The 19,709-nt window shown below is 48.4% G+C and overlaps 4 protein-coding genes across 5 annotated transcripts; 2 read left to right on the top strand and 2 right to left on the bottom strand.

Annotated features, from left to right (window-relative positions):
• Positions 1-155: 155 nt before the first annotated feature.
• Positions 156-3,894, bottom strand: uhmk1 (U2AF homology motif (UHM) kinase 1). Of its 2 annotated transcripts, XR_010875195.1 has the most exons (9): positions 3,487-3,894; positions 2,862-3,184; positions 2,503-2,754; positions 2,315-2,412; positions 1,970-2,046; positions 1,655-1,753; positions 1,427-1,515; positions 804-1,322; positions 156-738 (listed from the first exon to the last, which is right to left on the bottom strand). XR_010875195.1 is itself a non-coding variant. In XM_067230459.1 (8 exons), exons 1-8 carry the CDS (start codon positions 3,743-3,745, stop codon positions 1,176-1,178), a joined length of 1,344 nt encoding a protein of 447 aa, XP_067086560.1. In that variant the 5' UTR covers positions 3,746-3,894; the 3' UTR covers positions 156-1,175. The 2 variants fall into 2 exon arrangements, 1 of the variants encoding a protein (XP_067086560.1); XM_067230459.1 differs by having other exon boundaries at positions 156-1,322.
• A 950-nt stretch (positions 3,895-4,844) lies between these two features.
• Positions 4,845-9,195, top strand: LOC136936629 (interferon-induced protein with tetratricopeptide repeats 2-like). Its single transcript, XM_067230235.1, has 2 exons — positions 4,845-5,212; positions 7,775-9,195. Exons 1-2 carry the CDS (start codon positions 4,845-4,847, stop codon positions 9,084-9,086), a joined length of 1,680 nt encoding a protein of 559 aa, XP_067086336.1. The 3' UTR covers positions 9,087-9,195.
• A 67-nt stretch (positions 9,196-9,262) lies between these two features.
• On the bottom strand, positions 9,263-12,313 carry prpf38a (pre-mRNA processing factor 38A). The gene is made up of 10 exons (XM_067230800.1): positions 12,149-12,313; positions 11,765-11,924; positions 11,504-11,625; positions 10,933-11,018; positions 10,638-10,748; positions 10,413-10,519; positions 10,288-10,314; positions 10,004-10,095; positions 9,817-9,865; positions 9,263-9,701 (listed from the first exon to the last, which is right to left on the bottom strand). Exons 1-10 carry the CDS (start codon positions 12,276-12,278, stop codon positions 9,656-9,658), a joined length of 930 nt encoding a protein of 309 aa, XP_067086901.1. The 5' UTR covers positions 12,279-12,313; the 3' UTR covers positions 9,263-9,655.
• A 245-nt stretch (positions 12,314-12,558) lies between these two features.
• On the top strand, positions 12,559-19,700 carry orc1 (origin recognition complex, subunit 1). The gene is made up of 19 exons (XM_067230627.1): positions 12,559-12,629; positions 12,868-12,975; positions 13,062-13,189; positions 13,310-13,482; positions 13,717-14,131; positions 14,279-14,460; positions 14,557-14,615; positions 15,372-15,437; positions 15,642-15,749; positions 15,870-16,107; positions 16,202-16,326; positions 16,689-16,790; positions 17,170-17,341; positions 17,495-17,602; positions 17,710-17,859; positions 18,253-18,372; positions 18,580-18,749; positions 18,988-19,075; positions 19,506-19,700. Exons 2-19 carry the CDS (start codon positions 12,878-12,880, stop codon positions 19,698-19,700), a joined length of 2,697 nt encoding a protein of 898 aa, XP_067086728.1. The 5' UTR covers positions 12,559-12,629; positions 12,868-12,877.
• The last annotated feature ends 9 nt before the right edge of the window (positions 19,701-19,709 follow it).

The raw sequence follows: 19,709 nt of genomic DNA, 5'->3' as shown, positions 1-19,709 counted from the left end.
TAGTTAGTGCAGGAGTGGAGGAAATATTTTATATTAGAAAATATTATCTAATAGCCTCAAGATATTTTAGACACGAGAGGCTGTGTTGAGTACAAACTGCAGCGTGTAGCTCTTGCTGGGTTGCATCTTATCTCCTAAGTAATAATCACAGAGGGTTATTTATATATATTTTTTTAAAGAATGAAAGTGGTTTCAGATGCACAGAACATAATGTTTTACATATGGACGCCCCTTATTATGAAGGGAGAATTTCTGAATCCAAGTTTCAAGAATTGGTGTGTGTGTGGAGGGAAGGAAAGGGAAGAACAAATATATATACACAAGAAAGGTATCTGGTATTCAGGACGAGACAAACTTACGGCCAACGAGCGCCGTGTGAACTTAACCAGCTTCACCTGCCAGGGAACAAGAAGCACGCTACTGGCTCCTTTGTCACAGGAGGGTTTGGGATCGTTAGCGTCATGACAGTGAGGCTAGGCTACAACGGCACATCAATCAGCATAATAAAGGGCTTGTGCTTGTTTTGTGATGCAGCAACGTGATGATGAAGCGCCGGATCAGACTGAATCATCTGCTCCGGCGGCCTTGGCTACGATGCTGCCACATCCGGCTCTACTGCATGGGTGCTCTGCTACGATGAGAACTTGTGACCTCCGACACCAGAGGGTCAGACAACACAAGCTTCATTCACACTCATGCTACACAACAACAGAGGTAGCTAGTCCTGCCTCCCACCTGCTACATGCATCAGCATTTGCCGTAGCAGCTACAAACAAGAGCATTTAGCCGTAGCAGCTACAAACAAGAGCATTTAGCCGTAGCAGCTACAAACAAGAGCATTTAGCCGTTGCTGCTACACAAATGAGCATTTAGCCGTAGATGCTACAAACATTAGCATTTAGCCGTAGCTGCTATAAACAAAAGCATAACAGGGATAAGTGCTACCTGGTAAAAGCACGTAGGCCTATCTACACACACACACCACCACTATCATCATAAACAGCAGTCAGAGCTTTAACACCCCTTAACATTCAACACACTAACATTTACACACTAATATTAAAACACTGGCGCATGTTCATCTGTTAGAACACCCTTCGGAGTGAACCATGTCTGTAGCTGACAAACATAGCCTTGAGAGGCCTGGGTGGGTGTGTGACCGTCTTCACAGGGCATCACAGGACTGTCTGGTAGAGGTAGCCCCTCTTGTAAGCACTCAGGGGGTAGAACGTTGCCACCACAAACTTCCCGTCGAAGGTCCGTCCTGTGAGCAGCCTCTGAGCTTCCTTGGACTCGCTGGCGTTGGTGTACTCCACAAACACCTGGGGAGGACACACCTGAGTCAGCTGGGGGTAGAGGTGATGGGGTCAGGGTTAGGTAGGGTCAGGTGGTAGTCAGGGTTAGGTGGGGTAGGACAGGGTAGTACCTGGCCTTTCCCTGGGTTCTCCTTGGGGATAAGCAGGGACACCACAGATCCATACTTCTGGCACTCCTCCTTCATGTCCTCCAAGATATCTGCACACACACCAACATGCTGACAGCACTGTGGGCTTTACTCCACACACACGGCTGATGTGATCCAACAGGTAGTTTATAGAGAGATCAGAGAGACCAGAGAGAGACTATAGACCAGAGAGAGACCAGATAGACCTGCCTTCGTATTCATCCTCGTTGTGCAGGTGGCTGTCGTCTATGAGGTTGAGCAGACGCAGCACAGGAGACGCTAGCAGTACCAGGTCCTCGATGTGTGGAGCTGGAACACACACACACACACACAGTTAACACACACACACACAGTTTACATTCTCCTTTCAATGTGAGAGATGGGAATATTGTGATCCAGCTATCAGCTGGCTGAAAGTAGGTGTTCCCCCACAGGGTTGACTTTGATCTGGACTTTCTGTGTGTGCGTATGCTCACGTGTGTGTATGGCTGTGTGTGTGTGTGTGTATCTATCATTCACACTGACCGAAGGGGATGCTGAAGAACGGGCTGAGCAGGGCGCCCTCTGCAGTGGCTCTGCTCTCAGGGCTCTGGTGCAGCATGCTGCAGGAGGCAGGAGGACAGTGAGCCTGACGCCTCCAGCATGCATGATCAGAACATGTGTTCAGGTGTGTGTTCAGGTGTGTGTTCAGGTGTGTGTTCACGTAGGTGTGTGTGTTCAGGTGTGTGTTCAGGTGTGTGTTCAGGTGTGTGTTCAGGTGTGTGTTCACGTAGGTGTGTGTTCAGGTGTGTGTTCAGGTGTGTGTTCATGTGTGTGTTCAGGTGTGTGTTCACGTAGGTGTGTGTGTTCAGGTGTGCGTTCAGTGTCTACCCCTTGATGAGGTCTCTGAGGTGGTACACTGGGATGGCTGGGCTGGCTGCACTGCTGCTGCTGGCAAACAGGTGGTCGATGATCGCTGCACTGCTGTCCTGCAGAGACAGACAACACTGTACCTGTACCTTACCCAGCCCTATCAGCATGGATACAATACGCAAGTGAACAGAATGTAATTCCAGTACCTTCCACTGCTGTGAGCGGAGGGTGTCCTTCAGCTTCACCCCCGACAGCATCTCCAGGAGGATCACCCCCAGACTCCACAGATCCACAGCCGTGCTGCAGCCCTGGGCCCCCTCCAGCCCTCCCACCTCCTCAGCCCCCTCCAGCGCCCCCGGATCCAGCCCCTCAGCCCCCTCCAGCGCCCCCTGGGCCAGCAGGTTCTGATGTTCAGCTTCTGGGGCACGGTACCCGTCTGTCTGGATGTACTTCACATCCTGGACACACCCACACACACAGTTAGGAGGAACAGACCTCTCCTCCTCCTCTTCACCTCTCCTCTCCTACCACCCTCCCCTTGTCTCCCCCCCTCCCCTCTCCTTACCTGGTTTCCCTCCTTGAAGCTGAGTCCAAAGTCGATGAGTTTGAAGCACTCGTCGTCAGCGCACCAGAGGATGTTGCGTGGTTTGAGGTCGGCGTGGACATAGCCCTCCCTGTGGAGGAACCCCAGGGCCTCCAGCACATCCCTGGCACAGTGCTGGATCAGCCACATGGAGTGGCCCTGCCGCCCTCGGCCCCCCTGGTCGCCCCCCTGCCCGCCACCCTGTACCAGCAGCTCAGACACGCTCACGTCCAGCAGCTCCAGGAGGAGGCAGCGCGTCGCCACGCCAACACTGCTGTGATTGGTGAACACGCCATACAGCGTCACTGTCAACACAGGAAGAATAACACTGACATCGGTATTATAGTTTTGTTGTTACACGGCTAAGTTCAGCATGCTATAACGACAACCTGATAAGATGTATAGTATCAGATGTATCCATTTCTAATATAATGAGACGCTGATTTTTTATGTCGCTGCTTAGTAAACACATCAAGGCTTGGCTTTCAAACTTCTGACCGTATTGAATTGATTGGCACACAACCTTTTATTATCTAGGCTAAGTCGGTGTCTATGAGGCTTTGAATAAAACATGTTTATTTGCAGAAGTGTTCTAGCTATAGTTTACCGATGTTTTTGTGTCCTTGAATGTCCTCCAGTACGGATCTCTCTTTATGGTAGCCGTAATCCCCACCTTGAACGTCGGCTTGAAACTCCTTGACCGCCGCGGTGCTCGCTCTTCCAGAGTTTACCTTGTAAACAGAAGCCGAGACTCCTTGGCCCAGACGAGCTTGTACATTCCAGATCTCTCCGAATATTTCAAACAGCACCGGTTTCATTACGTGGTCTACGTTTCCTGAAGTTGCTGTACTCGTAGCGGCTGACATATCAGATTATTTTCAAGACAGTTTCGATATTAAAACGGAGTTATTGCCCCGTTAGAGCCATGAAAAGAGAGTCTCGTCATCTCCGTTCGCTACAATGGACCATTTTTGCCGCAATGGTGGATCATGGACGGATCGAAGAGTTTCCGGAAGTTAGCAGCAATAATACTAGTAGTACGGTTGCGGCAGAATAAACCGTATTGTGTGATGCACTTTTAAAGGTGCAGCGTCCCTTATATTTTTGACCACAGGGCGATGCACAAAAATCGTGCATCTGCTCTCAGATTGGTATTGCGTTTTTCATTGGCCGTTTCTTGACTAACTGTTTAGTCTCAAAATGTGCCTTCAGAGAAGAAATATTTCTCCCCCTCGTTCAGCACAAGAACTACAGGGAGATTCAATGGAGCCTAACCCTGTTTATTTTTAATAAACCAAGCAGTATGCTTCCCAATGGTGTGGTTTCTGTGGGGGAAAAAGTGTACAAGAAGTGATTTAAATTTATTATTTGAAAGATATCGTAATCTTTTTTTGATAGATCAAAAAAGATTACTCATGTCAGTTCCGGCTAACTTAAACAACCACTTTTCTGCTCTCCGTGTCAGTTGTGTAGGCTAGTAACGTCTTTCCCCTAGCGATTATGAACCACAGCAAACTGCAAACCACGGAAAAGAATATTGGCCAACACGGAGGAAAGGCCTCATACAAACTGCTTGACATGCTGTTCATGTTTCAGAGCTTTATTAGAGATGTGTTTATTGCGGAAAATAGGTGCAAGCTCGTTAGCCTATCAAGGTAACGTAAAATGTCAACAAGGCAGGTAGCGCTAACGCTAGCTAAGGATAATAGTGTATTACAGTGCTTACAAAGAAACGGTTGGATGTGAGGGTCATGTAAATTAGTAGTGTATGGAATGGGTGTGGGATCATTGCAAGTGTAGAGTGAAGAGAATCATTACACACTAATAAGCAAACAGTGATGATGTTCCTGCTGGTAATGGAGAGACCCAGCTTGTTAGGGCACAGCTTATTAATTTAAGATCCGTATTTTTATTGTTTGCACCTTCCTGCCACAGTGTGACGGCCCTCCCCTTTCCTGTGCGACCATGCTGCCCAGGACTGGTGGGCGTGGTGTTGGTGGCTCGTCAGGGCTAATTGGACACACCTGGACCCGCGGCTTGAGGCTTCAAGTAGGCTACCTGTTCCAGGGATGGGTGTGGAGATTCGACCTGAGCTACACACCTGAAGAGGACCTCGCCACCGAGCCTCCCCTGGACCTCGCCACCGAGCCTCCCCTGGACCTCGCCACCGAGCCTCCCCTGGACCTCGCCACCGAGCCTCCCCTGGACCTCGCCACCGAGCCTCCCCTGGACCTCGCCACCGACCCTCCCCTGGACGTGTCAACTGACACCCCTGGACTTCCACCTCCCGAAGCTCCCTGTCCCTTTGTTCATCCCCTGGTGGTCAGAGTGAGGTATGGACTTTCTAAAGTGTATATTTGTGTTACTCTTAATGTGAAACTGTGGACAAGTGGTGATTTCGGTTTTTGTATGCTATAGTTTTCACGGTGCGCAAACAGCGATGGTGTCGGGAGAGAAATAAACCGTGGAGCATCTGTCGAGACTCTCTGCGTCTTATTCATACCAAGGGCAGTTACTTTCCTACTATCCCTTCTCTCCTCCAGGTGTGCAACCTGATTGCGCTGGCCAGTCATAATCGCTCCACTGCCAGGACCCGCAAGAATGACCACTCCTCCCGCTTTCACTCAGTTTTCCAGCTGGACATTGAGGATGGCGTGCATGCTGCAAGTTTTCAGGCAGTGATAAGCGCACTCTGATGATTTGCATGTTAAACAAACAATATTTTTTAATTTGTAGTACATTGTAAGAGATACTAAATACGATCGGCATTCGGTTACAACAGGGCTGGTGATACGAGTCTTATTATTAGTATGCTATTAGCGGCTGAATCTGCAATGTCCAGCAGCCATTGAGTCAGATCGGGAAAATGTTTGTACTTTTTTTTTGTGGGAAAAAAAAAAAGCGTTTCAAATTTCGATTAGTCGATTTTCAAACGTCTTGGTCGACCTAAAGAAAATCTTAGTCGGGGACAGCCCTAGTATCTACGAAACCACACAGCCCTATAACCACACAACACAAACGTGGTTGACACCACTCTGCTTCATACCCACACAACACAAAGGTTCTCGGGCATGGCTCGACAAGTAGGGGTGTGTCATTAGTGTTGACGTTTAAAGTTTTGGGTAAGTGTTTCTGCGAGGTGGCACAGTCGAAACGAAACCAGGCAGGAAGACTTCTTTCTGTTTCTATACTCAAGAAAGGGTTGGGATTAGGGACGGACACGATACAAAGCATTCCTGGTTGATGACATCTTCATCAACATATAAAGCCACGCACTCAATGAAACTCAGACATTCTAACACCAGCAAGATATCAGACAACTGCCTAACTATGAGGTAAGTATTTTTCACTACTATTGCTAATTATTATAACCTTTATTTAACCCTTGTGTTATCTTCGGGTCATTCTGACCCATCAGTCATTGTAACCCACCATCGTATTTCGACAACTTTACCGCATACAAAAACAAAGTGAAGCATTTTCTTTTAACCGTTCGGCTGTCTCAGACCCCCCACATTGCGACGGTTAAAAGAAAATTATTTTTATTTGTTTTTGTATTGGGTAAAATTGGGTAAATACAACGATGGTTCGTTATGAACCTTTGGGTCATGTGACCCGAAGGCAGCACAACCAGAAAGACCTCTTGAAATATATTTTACAGGAGTGTCCTGGCCAAGATGGGCAGTAGTGTAGCGGGGTTTGCTCGTTTAAGATTAGCAATACTTAATTTATAATAAAGTATGTAGTTCTTGGGGCACCACCTCTTATTTGTTAAAGGGACAGAGGAAACCTTATTGAATAATATTGAAAAATAGCCTTTGTAGTAATCAGTCTAATCTTAAGTTGTGAATTCTATGAAAGTAGAGCAGATCAGAAAACGTGAGGGATAACGCGAGTATTATAAACAATGATTTATTTAAGGAAATGTAATTATAATGAACAAATACCAGAGAAGTTATAGGTTAGTTGAAGGTGAGTTGAGTTGAACTGTCCTAAACTATGATGAGGGTTGGTACAAGATGGTAGGTTGAGAGCGCGTGGGGAGGGGGAATGGGAGAGTATGTTAACTAATCCTAACGGAAGTTAGGTTAAATCATTTGCAAACTAAATCACAATATGCCAATGTTCACAAGTAAGAAATGTAGCAATATCGCAGTTACTGTTGTCAGTTTGAAGAAGAAGAGTCAAAGTTCCGTTCGTCGTTGTCAAACGGTTAGAGCAAAGGAATCTTTCGCTAAAGTTCCAGTGGTGGTCCAGTGAGTGTGCAGGTTGAGAGGAATAGGTTAGAGAGTGACGCGTTCACCTCAATTTAATCCTACGAACAAGCGGGGTGTGATTGTTCATCTTGGGTTTTTATAATCCAAGAAATGCGGGGTATCCCTGTTTGAGGGTGAGCTTTTCATTGGTCAGTTTACCTGACCAGGCGTTGTCCTGAGATAAGATAGGTGTGAAGTGGTCGGTAGATTGAAGTCAATATTTCAAATGTCCATGGAATGCTTAAACTTCAAAATATAACAAAACAACGTTCAGAAATAGTTTTGTTAGTATGGTACAATCATTTTGATATCAAGATTGACAGACTTATCATAACCGGAAAGGAAGTTTCATTAAAACATAAAATTACATCAACACAGCATTTAAAAGTAAAGCATAAATTGTCACACAAATTCCAATAGTTCTTCTAGTGTCCACAAGCAGTATTGTCTTTGAGAGATGTTTGTAAATTCATGAAATGTCTGTTTTGGGATAAATCCTTTATAATTCAGATTTTCTGGAGTAAGGGAGGTTGAGAAAGGTTTTACAATACTAAAAACACTTACAAATCAGTTGATATGCATAACATATTCTTTAAGATGGTTCACTTTGACACATTTCTAAATTGTCTTTCCAACCAGCACTCCTAAGACAGCCTTGAGATTGAAACTGAAAAAGCTGGAATGCCACTTCACGTGGGGCATAACCGGCAGCATCTCAAAACTGCGTTGGCTCAGAGATCACCTGGAAGACATCAATACTGACGAGGGGTACACCTGGCTGGGTCACATCTACAACCTCCTGGGTTTCATACGCTACAGACAGGGCTGTACCGATTCTGCCGTCCAGTATCTCAGAAAGGCAGGGGAGACCTTTCTACAAATCAACAACACGGTCTCAGAGGAGGGCCCATGGCTGTTGGTCAACTATGGAAACCTAGCCTGGATGAACTTCCATCTGAACAACATGAAGGCGAGTCAGGACTACCTGGAGAAGGTGGAGGCTGTGCTGAGGGATCACCCCTCTCCGTCCCAGGAGGATCCACTGCACCCCGAGGTGTACGCAGAGAAAGCCTGGACTCTCATGAAGTTTGGCAAGGCCAAAATGGCAAATGTAATAGAATGCTTCCAGAAGGCAATTGCAATGGAACCTGATAGAAAGGAATGGCAGACAAGCCTCGTTTTAGCCCTCAACGCCAGATGCACTCCAAAGATGGAGTTGGAGATTTTGGAGAAACTTAGAATGGCTAAGGAAGTTGATCCGGAGAATTCATACCTTGCTAGCGTTTACTTACTAAGACTGGCTAAGAAACAGAGAGTCGGTCAGGATGAGATACAAGCGCTAGCTAGGAGGATTTTGAGTAGGCCTTGCGGTGCTAACAGTGGTCTTGCACCCTTACTTGAAGTCTACAGAATTTGCTTAACACAGGACGAAGCTATGGACCTGGTACAGGAGGCCCTTGACAGATATCCAGATGATCGCAACTTGAAAGCCAAGCTTGCAGAATTTTACAAGAGGAAAGTCTTTTCAAAGGAAGGCATCCATTGTACTAAGAGTTTCATCGACAGAGGCATCAGTCTGTTCCAGGAAGTGATCGCTCTTTACCCAGAATCCTGCACGAAGGCCAAATTGGACCTTGCATCTATCTATGCTAAGTCAGGACGTGATGGAGCTGATGTAATATACGAGGAGTTACTGGGCAGAAGTGACCTAGGGCCTGATGAGTTACAAATGCTGCACTTCTCTTACGCCAAGCACCTGAATTATTATGGCCGTGGCCAAGACTGGCGAGACAGATCTATAAATCATCACATGAAGGTTGTAGAAATACAAAAGCAAAGCAAATTTCAGAGCAAAAGTGTCATGATTTTGAGTCGAATTGTAGAACGAGGTCTTAACTACAGGTGTGCAGAAATACGAGACTTTTTGGAGGAAAATTCAGCCACGCTGTGAGGTATGAGAAGAGGTCTCAGAGAACTGTGCTCACCTACAATAACTTTCAAGACTGCTATTCAGACAGCTGTTTTGTTTGACCAGTGATCTTCATTAACTTTTTTTTTTATGGAATAAAATAATTTGTGTATTTCTGATGATTAAAAACGCAACTGAGACCAATAATGACGTTCTAATTATTTACAACGGGGCGGAGTTCTTTATTTATATAAATGTGATATTGACAAACCTTTGTGCCAACATTCATACCAGTTACATGTTTAACCCCACCAAACAAAACATGGCAATGCTCATATGTAGAAGTGTAGGTCCAGAATCTAGGTGTCCATGGCAACCTCTTAACCTCCACTAGTCTTCTAAATGCTTTAATTGCAGCACTGTGGTAGACAGTATGGAGCTGAATGACAGTTTTTTTTCTGCAATATTGTTTGGATGGATGGTTCTAAAATAACCAACACATTTTAAAATAAAACAAGATATAAGACATTCATGACACAAATAGGATTGTAAAGAAAAAAAAAAAAAAAAAAAAAGACTTCAAAAAATCCAGGGCTACAAAACTAAACAAATCACTCATTTCCTCTCCGGCTTTTCTTGTGGCTCTTTTTGGAACTCCTTGGACAAAAGAAAAACATTGCTGTGATATTCTGTCATTCACCAATACATATGAATGAAAGCTATAAAACTATTGAGGCAGCGATTTTCGACATTCAGTCCTTCCAACTCTTACCTCTCTGGGGATTTGGAATGGCTGCGATGCCTATGACTTCTGTGATGGCCTGGTGCAAAACAGAGAGTTCCAAGTCATCTTAAGGTGCATTTGGCACACAAAAGGGACAAGGCAAACAGGGGATAACATTTCCTTAGAATTCCACGTGGCCGGTCACAGGTCGCTATGGCATCGGTTGCTAAGTTACCTGGGGACTTGGAGCGGTGCCGTCTCTCCCTGGACCTGCTGCGATGGCGACGGGGGCTTTTACTGCGGTGACGCTCTCGTCTGGGGGACGGGCTGTCACAAACGCAACGATACACATTTAGAAAGCCCGTTAGCCAGACACGTAAAGACAAGTCAATAACAAAACTTAGCTTCGCAATGCTTTTGTTCTGCGAGTTAGCCTAGCTTTTGGCGCAACATTCGTCGTCGACCGGAGTTTCAACAAGGACGGAATACGAGGAAATCCAGACAGGAAATAAAACATACCTTCGTCTCTTAGGAGATCTGCTCCTCCTGATCAAAAGCAAAAAAACACGACGATCAGCGTCACAGACAAGATTAACAATCTCGACAGTTGACTCGGACGGATGTGAGAAAGGCGAGGTGTTTACCTTCGGGGCGAACGACTGCGCCTGTAGCGAGGAGAAGGAGAGCGGCGCGGTCTGTCGTTGTCACGGTAACTGCGCCTGTGCGGCTCCGGGGTCTGAACTCTCTCAGGCTGTGGAGGGAGGACGGTGAACCAGACAAACACATGCTCAGTACCGGAGCGGTTCAGTTTCCAAAAACCACCTCACACATCAAAGAGCCAATGTGCCGACTTTGCTACGGCAAATTACCTTCTCCTCCTCCTCGTCTTCCTCTTCGCTGGTCTCCACCTCGTCCAAGTCTTCCTCCAGGGCACTGATGCGGGTGTCTAACAGCTCTGCCTCCTCCAGAACCTGCCTCTTCTGTTAGAAAAACACACACATGGATTTTATTTTCGCTAGCTGGTTAGTAGTCGCGTTCGGAGGTCAGAGGGCCGGAGTTGGGTCAAGATTGGGCGACGTGATTACAGCAAACACACACACACACACAGATCAGCACTGTAGCCTGTGTCTGTGAAACAAAGGATAAGATGTGGGTCTGACTTGCCTGTAGCCTCGGTAGGATGATGTCACACATTCTCTCAGCATGGAGAAGCTCATCGATAAACTCATCAACATGCATCAGCTCAAATTCTGAAACAAAACAACAGTTACAATCATTTCAACAAAATGATTAATGCACTGTTTGGGTCACACTTAAGGGATATTTTCTGGAAGCAAATCAGTGACATTTATCCTGGATGTTGCACTCTGATTTTTTGGGGCTGTAATTTTTTCTGATTGAATTTCACCATTCGAATTACAGCCACCTGAATTTCTGAACCTTGAATTTTGGGGTCAGATTATTACTATTAATAATAATAATAATGTTATATTATTTTATTTTTTACATTGAAATAAATTCATATTTCAAGAGGTGAATTGAAAACCAACAAATTCAGTGGTGTGTAAATGTCAATATTAAGTATTCAATGCCTTTTAATAAAATTCAAAACATGGTGTCACTGATTTGCTTCCATAATCTGTTGTTTAGCCTGTGCAGAGTTGGCATCGCACATTGTTACTGGAGAGAGGTTAAGAACGTATAAATACATAATCTTGAAATACATTGATTTTACCTCCATTCCGGTTTTGACTTTTGATCTTCCTGTAGTCGTTGTACAGTGGTTCCAGGTACTTGTAGCAGTCAACTGATGTTCCGGTCAACCTCATGTACATAGCTCCAAGCAAACGGACATACCTTATACAAAAAATGACAACGTTTGGAACAGCGTTGTATGTGTACTCTGATGGCATAATTAATGACACGAACAATGTGTTCGTTATGCACCCCCTGTTTCTCAAAGGCAGGGGGATTTCATTAGCCGTTGCTAACTTACTTGAAATCCTCGTTCTTGATGAATTCTACGATTATGTCTTTTTCTGGTTGAATCTGCAGCATTTTGAGCGTAAGACACAGGAACGGCGTTGGTTTGATATTTCCTCCATACACTCCCCCGACGAACTTCAGCTCCATGGCTTTATCAACAACGAGCTCAGCTGTGTTGCAAGAACAGTCGGGACAGAGATTGGCAAAAGTAAAAAATATGCCATCATTAAGATATTTAACATTAAAGGTTGTGCACACGTGAAAATAGTGCCGTAGCCATTCTAGCTAGCTAGCTAGCTAACCGTGATAGAACCATTCATTCGCAACACAAGTTGCCTACTCCTGGGCTAGTTAGCTAGAGCTAGCTGGTAGATGTACGCAAGCAGTTTCTTACCCGTAAGTCCAAAGCATTCTTCCTTCCAATATTTAGATTCATAGATTCGAGTTCTTATAATTTTCTCTACCAGATACTGTGGATTTGTTCCATGAATACTGTTTGCATCTTTAACAGTTCTATTAGCCATTTTATGAAATCAAGATACAAAATAAAAGTGTGTTGACTTCGAAACCAGCAAAAATCATCCGAGTCAGGGTAAATCGCTTCCGGTGCAAATGTCTGCTGCTGTGATTGGCTGGTACTTCACTGACGTGAAAAAAACGCAAGTTTCGCGCGAAACTACTTGCCAGACCATTCAAGAAACACAGGAGGTATTCTTGGAACAGGGAAATAATTTCGCGATAGATAGATTATTAAATACATATTGTCGTCGCCTTTTAGATTTTTCTTTTAATCTGCTCAAATTGAATAAACTAGCTCGTTTGATTCATACCGATCGACTGGCTGGACTGTGAAGACTTCATAGTCGTGCCTTATTGTGAGTAGACAGGTTTTTTCAATCAGAAAGTGGCACATATTTACACGAAATATAGCTACACTTATTGTAAATGTATGGTTTGGTTTTGAGAGTCGAGCTACCGCAGATAGTTGCCAAGCAAACTATCTTGATGTGGTGGATGAACACGTATCTAGCAATCTGGCTAGCCGTAGTTGGCTAACACGTCAGTGTCATATTTACTTAACTGGCTCAGCTAACGTCAAACCTTTCGTTACAGCTCTGAAAGTATGGCCCGCTACTGTACAAGACTGAGAGTGAGGCGAGTCTACAAATGGAGAGGAACCCCTATAAGCTTCGACAGGAAACTCAAGACATTCAGTTATGAGTATGTTTTCTAAATTCAATATTCCACCAACAAAATGGATGGTCACATTACTGACTTCTAATGGATCTCTACTTTTTTCTTTGAAGCTCTTTGGACATTCGTGTCGAGGGACTGTCTGGTTCCACGGTCATAAACACCGGCCAGTATATCCTCATCGAGGGAGAGGATGAGGACAACCCGTATGTGGCCAAAGTCACGAAGCTTTTCGGAGACGGTGAGTCCCACGAGCTCAACGTTTCCGTCAGTTCACGTTATAATTATCCAACTGTCAAAATGCACTCATTCTTCTTGTAGAATTTGTATTTAGCCAGCGCGGTTCTTTTGTGTTTCCCAGAGAGTCAGAAACAGAAGAAAGCTTTGGTGCAGTGGTTTGTGCGTATCTCTGAGGTGCCTCCAAGGAAGATGAAGCACGTGGGGAGAGACCCTCACCCACAGGAGGTTTTCTACTACCTAACTCGCGCATGTGACAACGAGATCAACGCAGAGTCTATTCTCAGCACTGTGCAGGTGAGTGAAGATCCACTTGGGAAATACCTACTTGTTGAACACTTACACTTCGTTATCATTCATCTGTAAACATAATTTTTGGGTACTTGACTTTTGTCATGGATTGCTTGACTCAGTTTAAGGGCTGAGCCAAGGTAGATAAGAAGTGTCAACTGACTTTAAAATAAGAGCTTTCCTCACGATTTGGTCTTTAGGAATCCCACGCCCTCATAACAGCCTGGGCTTTCTCCTCAGGTTAAACACCTCCACCCAGACGCTCCCTTCCCAGAGTCCCAAGCCAAGGACACTCTCTACGTCAAGCTCTCCTGGGACACCAAAACCTTCAAGGTCCTGGACCCTGCACTCATGCAGGACACCCCAACATCTCCCCCACCGCGCCCCAAGCCATCCCTGCCGCCCTCCCCCCCGTCCCCCCTGCACGCCGCCACCCCGGCGTCCCGGGGGCCGGAGCAGCGGGCGCTGCCCACGCCGGACCCCGCGGTCATGTGCAGAGCCGGGAGCGCGAGCACGGGCAAACGGGGTTTCGTCGAGGCCGAGTCGGTCCACTCGACGTCCAAGCTGTCCGCCTCAAAGAGCCTAAGCGCCCGGAGGAGGGGCAGCGTCTCTGGGACACCCGGCGTCCGCAAGAAGCTGCAGCTCAACAGTGAGTGTCCTCACACCAGGAAACATGACTTAATACATATGTATTTTTAGTTGATGTAATAGTCAACATCAGTTGTGTATGTGAATGTATCTAGCTAGCGTGTAGCTGAATATGTATTTGGCGTGTGCTGCACGGCGTCACCCTCATATCCAGGGGCGCCCTTCATCCCAGAAGACGTGCTGGGGAAGTATCTGGGAGAGGAGCTGGAGAGTGAGATACTGCTCGCCCAGAAGCTGTCCTCATCCCCCGTGAGCACCATGGCTCAGTCCTACAGCCTCTGTCCCAGGAAGGCTGCTCGTGTGGGCCCTGGCTGTCAGGACACCACCCCTCTGAAGGCCTCAGTCAGTCTGGGCCCTGGCTGTCAGGACACCACCCCTCTGAAGGCCTCAGTCAGTCTGGGCCCTGGCTGTCAGGACACCACCCCTCTGAAGGCCTCAGTCAGTCTGGAGAGGCTGTCCCCTGTCGCTCTGGGGGAACAGGACTCAGACAGGTAGGCCTGGGCGCGACCTGCAACACACTTCCTCTGATGTTTACATTTCCCTCCAGGAACATTGATTTTAAGAGATTAAATACGGTGAAATTATAATGTTATCATACCCCAGGGGAGGGTAGATCATTCCGATCCCGTCGGCTCACAACCTGAAACAGAAAATAAATGTTCAAATGTCCCGACGCGGAGATCAGTAGGATGTTTGAATGTCTTCCACCTTGCCAGCTGTTCTCCTTTAAAGTGTTTGAGGCTGTGTAACCAGAGAGCCCCCCCCTCCCTCACCAGGGACTGCCTGGGTGTGGGTCCCCTGTCTGAGGAGGATGAGGTCTTTGAAGGGTCGGCTACATGCTTGACCCCCCGGGTAAGACGGGCGACCCCCAGAAGGATCCCCATCGCTGGGGGGCGGAAGTGAGTCAAGCCCCCCTGGTCAGAGTGACTGGATCACGGGTGTGGTGCTGGCTCTGGGCCCCTGGGGGGGTGGAGTCAGAGGAGCACATGGTAGAGGCTTGTTTGGGATCTTGCTGCCCTTTGACTTTGATATTATCGTGACAAGGAAACTATTCAGGTGTTTTGAATGGAGCACACTATGACCCACACTCGCATCAATAGAGGCGAGCAAAACAGGGTTACATCACATGTGAAAAGGGATTTATAATGTATTGTGTTAAGACGCATAATCCAATAAAACATGGAATTTCTTTTGACCTCTTGATCATGTAAAAGCTTTGACACTGTGTGTGTTCCATCTCCTTTCAGAGCTAGCACCCCTTCCAGGAGGAGGGACGCGTCCAGGTCGACGAGGGAGCGGGCTCTGGCCATTCTGTGAGTACTTCAACCACACTGTCGGCCAGTTCAGCCGGTATCTTTCAGCCTATCGGTGTCAGGTCTGGTATCTTTCAGCCTATCGGTGTCAGGTCTGGTATCTTTCAGCCTATCGGTGTCAGGTCTGGTATCTTTCAGCCTATCGGTGTCGGCTCTGGTGAACCTTCCTGTCGCTGCGTGCTCATTGTGGTCCTCTGCTCTCAGGGAGGAAGTGGAAATGGAGGACTCTCCCCTGGCCACACCGGTTGCCATGACGCCTCGCTCCAAGAGGAAGTCAGCCCTACTGGTGTCCTCGCGAATCCGGAGACAGCTGTGAGTAGTACCGTCACCACGGCGACCCGCAGAGCTGTTCTTTTCAAATCTTGTCACTGAGTCCTGTGTTATTCATCTGATTATCCCATCTGATGGAAATATGTTTTCGTCTTGTTTCAGGAATCTGTTGAGTAACGAACAGGATGTGACCTCGGACGGAGATGACGGGGACGATGACTGCTTCCTGCCCTCGAAGAAGGCTCTGCAGAGCAGCAGCGAGGAGGAGGAGCAGGAGGAGGAAAGCGACGAAGAGATCTTGGTGAGGAAGAGCAAGCGTGCGGTGGGATCCCGGACCCCCCGCTCCACCCAGAAGGCCCGTGCTCCAGCTAGGACCCCACGCAAGACCCCCAGTAAAAAGGTACGGTAGTCCTGGGAGATGCCTGATGAATATTGACACTTTCCACACACGCTTGGAAGTCTGGTCAGTCATGGAATGTTGTGTTCCTCTCCAGAGCACCCCTGGTACGCCACGCACGCCACGCACTCCACGCACGCCGCGCCACGCCACGCCCAGTATCCCCAGCCGGACTCTTCCTGCTCAGCAGCCTGGGAATGTTCTAGAGGAAGCCAGAACACGGTGAGGGAGGCACTGGGATTGGAAACTTTAATGTGGATTTAGCTATTAACTGGCTCCTATCGATTCAGTGTTATGACCTATTGAAGACAGTACATTTGTATGTGTAGAAGGACTTTCTCAGGTCCTAAGATGGGGTACACCTTCACTTCAGAGATGGTGTGTGTGTGTGTGTGTGTGTGTGTGTGTGTGTGTGTGTGTGTGTGTGTGTGTGTGTGTGTGTGTGTGTGTGTGTGTGTGTGTGTGTGTGTGTGTGTGTGTGTGTGTGTGTGTGTGTGTGTGTGTGTGTGTGTGTGTGTGTGTGTGTGTGTGTGTGTGTGTGTGTGTGTGTGTGTGTGTGTGTGTGTGTGTGTGTGTGTGTGTAGGCTCCATGTGTCGTCCGTGCCAGAGTCTCTCCCCTGCCGGGAGCAGGAGTTCCAGGACATCTACAGCTTTGTGGAGAGCAAGATCATGGATGGCACCGGAGGGTAAGCAGCAGAGAGCAGACCTCAGGTCTGAGTGTGTGTGCTCTGCTCTGTCTGTACAGCAGCAGAGAGCAGACCTCAGGTCTGAGTGTGTGTGCTCTGCTCTGTCTGTACAGCAGCAGAGAGCAGACCTCAGGTCTGAGTGTGTGTGCTCTGCTCTGTCTGTACAGCAGCAGAGAGCAGACCTCAGGTCTGAGTGTGTGTGCTCTGCTCTGTCTGTACAGCAGCAGAGAGCAGACCTCAGGTCTGAGTGTGTGTGCTCTGCTCTGTCTGTACAGCAGCAGAGAGCAGACCTCAGTTCTGAGTGTGTGTGCTCTGCTCTGTCTGTACAGCAGCAGAGAGCAGACCTCAGGTCTGAGTGTGTGTGCGCTGCGTCCCGTAGGTGCATGTACATTTCCGGGGTTCCCGGTACCGGGAAGACGGCCACGGTGCACGAGGTGGTGCGCTGCCTGCAGCACGCCGCCCACACGGACGACATCCCCGCCTTCCGCTTCGTGGAGATCAACGGGATGAAGATGACCGACCCTCACCAAGCCTACGTACAGATCCTGCAGGTACGCACACACACACACACAGTAACCCCTCCACCTCATACCTGTGTGTAGAAACAGCAGGCTGGTGCACCCCCCAGCAGGCAGGTTCAGACTGTCCTCCACATGATGCGGGGGCCTGCTCTGCATGCCTGACAACAACCTCCTCTCCTCCAGGAACTGACCGGCCAGAAGGCCACCGCCGACCATGCTGCCTCCCTATTGGAGAAGAGGTTCAGTAACCCCGCCCCCAAGAAGGAGACCACCGTGCTATTGGTGGATGAGGTAATAGGCCCTCGCCCATTAACCATGTATCGCAATGTGGTACCATATAATAATGGATATGAAGTCAATTCAAATCATTTTCATTTCCAATGTGCTCCCCATCTCAGCTGGATCTTCTATGGACCAGGAAGCAGAACGTCATGTACAACCTGTTTGATTGGCCGACCAGGCGCCACGCTCGATTGGTTGTGCTGACCATCGCCAACACCATGGACCTCCCTGAGAGGATCATGATCAACAGAGTGGCCAGTAGACTGGTGAGCTCTCCTCCCGGCCACACGGGGGCAGCGTTGTGTTGGCAGAACCAGATGCTCCTGCACTTTCATGTTCCACTCTTGCACAAAGGCAACCCTTGGTGTGTGTGTGTGTGTGTGCACGCGCACCAATGTGTTAGTGGATTGATTCAGAGGGCCGAACTTGGTCATCTGGTCCTGGATAATCACATATGCATCACTTACAAGGACAACACTAAGATGAATACACGTTCTCTCTCTCTCTCTCTCTCTCTCTCCCCTTCCTCCCCCCCTCTCTCTCTTTCTCTCTCTACCTCTCTCCCCCCCTCTCTCTCCCCCCTCTCTCTCTCTCTCCCCCTCTCTCTCCTCTCTCTCTCCCCTCTCTCACTCTCTCTCTCTCTCTCTCTCTCTCTCCAGGGCCTGACACGCATGTCTTTTCAGCCGTACAGCTACAAGCAGCTGCAGCAGATCATCACGTCCAGGCTGAACAAGGTGAAAGCGTTCGAGGAGGATGCCCTCCAGCTGGTCTCCAGGAAGGTAAGGCTTTTAGGGGGGAGAGGGGGGAGTCAAACGCCTCACCACAGTTTCCACACAGACAATAACGTTGGTCAAGTCAGCGTGTGAACATAGACTCCAGACTGCCTCCCACTGCTTCCCCTGCTGTGTGTAGAGGGCAGGATTAGGCAGTGTGCCAGGGATGTTGTCCTAGTAGGTCTGACCGCTGTTCACCCTCCCGTCCTGCAGGTGGCAGCGCTGTCCGGAGACGCCCGGCGCTGTCTGGACATCTGCCGCCGCGCCACCGAGGTCTGCGAACACTCGGCCCCCAGCGACGGCCCTGCGGGATTGGTGGCCATGAGTCATGTGATGGAGACTCTAGATGAGATGTTCTCGTCTGCGTACGTCACAGCCATCAGGTGCGAGGTCTCCCATTGGTCCGTAGAGCTGTCACTCAGTGTGAGCCGGAGAATTCGAATCTGGGCTTCAGGAGATGAAATAAAGATCCAGTTTGCCTGCGTCTCTCCTGCTCTGAGCCCTGTTGTACCCTTGAGAAAGCCTTTTAGCCCCGTGAAATACGACCCTATGTTGGCAGCGTTTCTACAGAGGTTTCTAGAAGGTTGTGTGGTGGACTGACGGCGCTGTGTGGCCTTGCAGGTGTGCGTCGGTTCAGGAGCAGCTCTTCCTGAGGGCGATCATTGCCGAGTTCCGCAGGCTGGGTTTGGAAGAGGCTACCTTTCAGCAGGTAGAGGGTCCCAGTCTTGTCTAGTTCAGATGTTCCTCTGTTTACTTGATGAGTGTCAGGTGGAGTCAGGTGGCTGAGCGGTTAGGGAGTCGGGCTAGTAATCAGAAGGTTGCCAGTTCGATTTCCGGCCGTGCCAAATGACGTTGTGTCCTTGGGCAAGGCACTTCACCCTACTTGCTTCGGGGGGAATGTCCCTGTACTTACTGTAAGTCGCTCTGGATAAGAGCATCTGCTAAATGACTAAATGTAAATGTCTGTGGCAGTCTTGTCTAGCTTAGCTGTACCGCTGTTTACTTGACGAGCACTTTCTCCCTGAACTCCTTCCACCTCCCCCTTCCTCCCTCTTCCCCTCCCTCTCCCCTCTCCCTCCCTCCCTCCTCCTCCTCTCCCCCTCTCCTCCTCCCTCCCCCTCCCTCTCCTCCTCCCCCAGGTGTTTGTGCAGCACCAGGCTCTGTGTCGGGTGGAGGGCCTCCAGCCGGTCAGTGTGTCTGAGGGCCTGGCCGCCTGCCGCCGTCTGGGAGCCTGCCGTCTGCTTCTGCTGGAGCCCAGCCGCCTGGACGTCCTGCAGCGCGTCCGGCTCAACGTCAGCCAGGACGACGTGCTCTACGCCCTCAAGGCTGACTGAGGGAGGGAG

Source organism: Osmerus mordax, chromosome 27 (assembly GCF_038355195.1).
Source record: "Osmerus mordax isolate fOsmMor3 chromosome 27, fOsmMor3.pri, whole genome shotgun sequence".
Classification (NCBI taxonomy): Eukaryota; Metazoa; Chordata; class Actinopteri; order Osmeriformes; family Osmeridae; genus Osmerus; species Osmerus mordax.
Note: the sequence above shows the minus strand (reverse complement) of the source record. Positions and strands in the feature narration are given on the sequence as shown.